General features: G+C 55.2%; 3 protein-coding genes across 4 annotated transcripts; 1 reads left to right on the forward strand and 2 right to left on the reverse strand.

Annotated features, from left to right (window-relative positions):
* KVP17_003464 (uncharacterized protein) lies at positions 1–2,188 on the reverse strand (the record flags this gene model as incomplete). 2 transcript variants are annotated; one of them, XM_068520769.1, is made up of 1 exon in its annotated part: positions 1–2,188. In XM_068520769.1, a coding segment is annotated over one exon (2,188 nt), but the record flags the coding sequence as incomplete, so codon positions are not given. The 2 variants fall into 2 exon arrangements, with proteins under 2 accessions (XP_068377388.1, XP_068377387.1); XM_068520768.1 differs by having other exon boundaries at positions 11–2,188.
* Positions 2,189–2,231: 43 nt separating this feature from the next.
* KVP17_003465 (uncharacterized protein) lies at positions 2,232–3,704 on the forward strand (the record flags this gene model as incomplete). Its single annotated transcript, XM_068520770.1, has 1 exon — positions 2,232–3,704. The coding sequence occupies one exon, from the start codon at positions 2,232–2,234 to the stop codon at positions 3,702–3,704; it is 1,473 nt and encodes a 490-aa protein (XP_068377389.1).
* Positions 3,705–3,890: 186 nt separating this feature from the next.
* On the reverse strand, positions 3,891–4,127 carry KVP17_003466 (uncharacterized protein; the record flags this gene model as incomplete). The annotated part of the gene is made up of 1 exon (XM_068520771.1): positions 3,891–4,127. One exon carries the CDS (start codon positions 4,125–4,127, stop codon positions 3,891–3,893), a length of 237 nt encoding a protein of 78 aa, XP_068377390.1.
* Between the last annotated feature and the right edge of the window lie 350 nt (positions 4,128–4,477).

Genomic DNA, 4,477 nt, shown 5'->3' on the forward strand with positions numbered 1-4,477 from the left:
CTCCCAGCACCCCGACGATGCGGTTGAATTCAAACCACAGCTCCATCGACTCCATCAGGGCCTCCAGAGGCTGGTTGCAATGAGCGAACCGCTGGTTCAGCGCAGCGCTAAACGCAGACCTGTCTCCTTTTTCCGATGCGTCCCTCTCAAGCCAATACTTACACACCACCCCCAGAGTGTTCTGGTGGCTGGTGACATGCGGGAAGCGTTCGGTCTCCGCGAACATGGGACCGTCGAGCAACGGAGCAAGCCGGTCAAAGTCATTGAGAACGACACACGCGGCAGAAGCTTCGGAAACATGGTTGATAGTGCGCTTGACAGTGGAAACGAGGCCCTGGAAGAGACTTAAATCATGGTCAATGTGATTCAACCAGACTTTCTTGAAGCGCATTGGACAGGGGCAAAGTGATATCACTCTGCTGACGAAAAGAACCTCTGGATCCGATTCAGGTACAGACGGGAATTGGCGCCCATCAGGGCAGCTAAACGGAAGGCCGTTAAGTAGCCCGGCACGCATCAGCTCCATCAGGACGAGGCAGTCGTTCAGAAGGGGGGTGGGGGTGTCCTTCAGGGCGTAGCCGAAGAGAGAGACACAGCCCGTGTCAGTGACCAGACCGAGGGACTCGAGGAACACAAACTTCGACAGCGTCCACATCATGAGGCGCAGCTGCTCAGGCTTGCGCTCCGTCGAGTCCACTACCACGAGAGGACCCTTGACATCTTTGGCCGGACCTAATATATCACTGTCGTCCTTGAGCCGCTCGTGCCAAGAGAGACAATCGCTAAGCGTGAGCGGGTCAGTTTCCTTCATGGACTTCCACTCCTGCTCTGCTCGCAGGGCCCTCCACGAGATGCGCCAAGGTAACCCAGCCGCCGTCTGCAGCGAGTAGGGAACCGTGAAGGCCTGAGTCTCTCCGGACTCTGATAACGGAGTGAATTTCGCGAAACGACATTCAGTGTTCTTCATACTATCGTGGCAAAAGGATGCCAACAGACCAAGGACCCGTCTCCTCCGGTCTGTAAGACTGCACTGGAGCTCGTGGCACTCCAGACTATCCACAGCGCAGTTATACTCCTCTCGCCACTCCAGGCTGGCGAGACTGTTGATGACTTGTTCGCCCAGCAGTCCGACGAGCGCCAGGTGGTACAGCTGAGGTGGTAACATGTGGCCCACCAGGGAATCGAAATCATGCGGTACAGTCGAGATGCGGGCCTCCCGCTGCTCCTCGCTTGCGCCAATCTTAGCAGGCGGTACCACGCCCACGTCGCCTTGCACGCTGAGTACTATGGGCGTGTCGAAGAGCACCTTGCACACGTTGTAGCCCTGAACGCCCTTGTTGGGGCTATGAGAGGAGAAGCCGTAGTACTGGAGGGGCGTCTGCTGCCTGGCTGCGTACTTCAACGCTTGGCCAAAGATCTGACTGTCATTACAGTTCGGAAACTCGGTCTGTAACGCAACGGATGTCCTGGAGTAGTCGTTACCCGCTAGGATACAGGCAGTCTTGAAATCTTCCTCGGTTACGTTAGCAAATTGTAGCAGAGAACAGAGGTCCACAAAATCGAACGTGCTCTCTGTGAAATTTACACTGAGGATGACGCGGGGAACTCCGAAGGGGAGAAGCGAGGGCTGCCCGAACACGGCATCCACTACGTCATGCTCCACCATGTATGCCAGCTGTTGCTCGGCTAGATAAGGGCCTTGGATCATCTCGGGAATGTACCCGGCCGGGACCTTGGGCGAGTTTTCGCTCTTAAGATGGGCGACGTGGTTCTGCAGGTGCACGCGGTAGTCTCTTCGTCTGTCAGTGCTAACGTTGGACGACACCTCGGAGAACTTGTAACGTGCTTGGTCAAAGTCGTTCCTGTACCACATCTGCCAGGCTTCGTCGGCGGCCATATTCATGGCGTCATGCCTAGGTAAGGAAGGCGGCGTAATGCCCTGGAACACCAGCAGTCCCTTGATCTTGTTATCTATGAGCTTTTGAATCTCATTGCCGATTGCGCTGAAGGCGTCATCCCTTGGGGCGCCGAGGACACCTACGAGATCGTCTTTGATCCCGTCGATAGACCTGAGCCAGGCGGTCGCGTCAAGTCCCAATCTCAAATGTTGAATAGACTCGATTTTGTCGCGCTTGGTGAGCCCGTGTTCCTGAATCCACGCGCGCAGTCCGCGAATGCGCATCGACATGCTGCCTAATCTGCAATTTCCAAAATAGGCCCAATAGTTCGAGATGGCTGAGGAGGACAACTACGACGGCTGGGGAGTTCTGAATGTGCAAGGTGCGTGCTTCAACACACTGTTGGCCAGAGGACGGGTCGCCAAATGCCACAGAAAGGGTCTTTCCTCGCAGGCAACGGATCTTCTGCCACCTCACATGCTCTGGAGCTGTGTTAGGTCGTTGCCCCTGGCCAGTCTGAGGCATCCCCTGCACTATGCGAAGGGGACATTGCTTCACACTGCAATCAATCGGTCCCGTGGTGGTTTCACGTGCACGACTTGGTTCCCTGGAGGGAGATTTCTCATGGCGTCGACCAAGGGCGGCGACATCATTCTCTGGGATGGCAGCTCGTTCGCATTCGAAGATCTCAAGACGTTGCCCCACTGTAGCGCTGGATGGACGCGTATTCATTGGGCCAGGCACCACGCCGTCCTGTTTTCCGGGGATTCCTCAGGCCAGGTGCAACTGACGACCCCATCCCTCCAACCTATCGGTATGCTACGGACTCTTGAGGGTCAGAGCGTCCAGAGTCTGTCTAGTTCCCCTGGAGATACCAAACTTTTGGCGACGACGTTCGACGAGCATCCAGTAATATGGGACGTCGCCTCTCTTGAGGTGGACCAACGCCTCACAGCGCGCTCGTTCGACGCTACCGTGGGGGACTGGCACTCCCAGCTTGCACTGGTGGCGACGGGAAGCCGTACTCACAACGTGGACCTCTGGGATCCTCGAGAGGCGACCATCGTTGCAGACGTAGCAGCCCACAAGTACCCTGTGGTGTCGGTCCTTTGGGTCCCAGGCAACGATTACCATTTGTTGTCGTCCTCGAAGGACGGTACCGTTAAGGTCTGGGACATTCGGCAGTTTTCAGTTCCAGTGGCGGATTTGCCGGCCGCCGCTCCAGCACGCCACATCGCTCTGGCCTCAAGTGACTCCGTCGAGCCCTTCTTGACTGTTCCCGAAGTCGTACAAGCCGCCAAGGACTCGGCGATGCAGGTGTATGGATCCGCTCTGAGTATAGACCCCGTTTTCCATCATATCCTCGCTGTGGGCGACACCTCAGGGTCGCTCTCCTACTGGAACTTGGATCATGTCGTTCGACACGGCTGCAAGTCGCCATTCGTCCGGCACGTCGCCTGTCACGACCTGCCTATCAATAAGGTCACGTTTCATCCTTCAGGGCTCGCTGTAGCGTCCTCCAGCGGGGATTCGTCAGTGCGAGTGTGGTCGGTATCCGCTCCTGGCACTCTTGGCGGGCCCATCTCCGTTCTCGAAGAGAACGAGGCAGCGAAAATTGCGCTGTCTAAAACCCATAACGCCGCTTCGCTGGCGAAGAAAGCTGCCCCTCTGCAACAGACTTTTTGCGACCTCGAGCCGCACCCTCTTGTTGACAACCTGGACATCCACCCGCTGATGACTGTCCCTGGTCGACTCCAGGATTACTACGAGTCCGTTGTTCACGTAGAGAGCAGGGAAATCTCTTAAGAGGTGTCAAGTCAACTCAACTGTTCCCCACAAAGTTGTGCAAGGAGGCGACCCTCACGACAAATGTCGCCGTTCCTCCCATCCTTCGCACTCACTTGATAGAAGGTAGTCGGCTGTAGAGGATTCTCCGCAGTCTCGTTTTCATTTGATGATATTGAATTGTTTCTGCACAGTTCGGCAAATAGGTCACAGTCCGACTCGCGACTTGACATCGGCGATCCAGCTTCCTGGAACCGGCGTTTTAGCTTTATCCAGAACAATCTTGGCCAGACGGGAGAACGTCGTAACGACGAACACCGAAAACAAGACGAAAAGTAGTTGCCGGCAAAACAATGCTACGCGCTGCATAACCGAGCACTGACCATCTTCCTCCTTGCGCTTCTTCTCCTCTAATCGCGCGCTTCTTCGCGGATGATCAACCATTTATTTTAATTCACCGGCAAAAGGCTTTCGCACCATTTTGATACGAACATATCTGTCGTTGACCTAAAAAGTTGCTGCTTAATGACTGGATTCAAAAGAGGTCAACCTATGGCAAGCGGTGTCTGGAGGAACAAAGTAGTACGAAAACCGATCACCACTCCCTCCGCGTTCGAGCAGACGAAGGTGGTACCAGTCTCCGTTGCGAAAACTCCCCAGAAACAACGGGACCTTAGACAGAGGAACCTTGGAACTACAAGTGTCGACAAAGCAGCTCTTCGTCCAAAGATAAGCAACATAACACAGAAAGAGAACTTCGGTGTGTGCCTCATCTCCTAAACACTCAGTTGTAA

This window comes from the organism of the source record quoted next (assembly GCF_019968985.1).
Source record: "MAG: Porospora cf. gigantea B chromosome Unknown PgB_NODE_1932_length_4477_cov_126.436, whole genome shotgun sequence".
In the NCBI taxonomy this organism is placed as follows: Eukaryota; Apicomplexa; class Conoidasida; order Eugregarinorida; family Porosporidae; genus Porospora; species Porospora cf. gigantea B.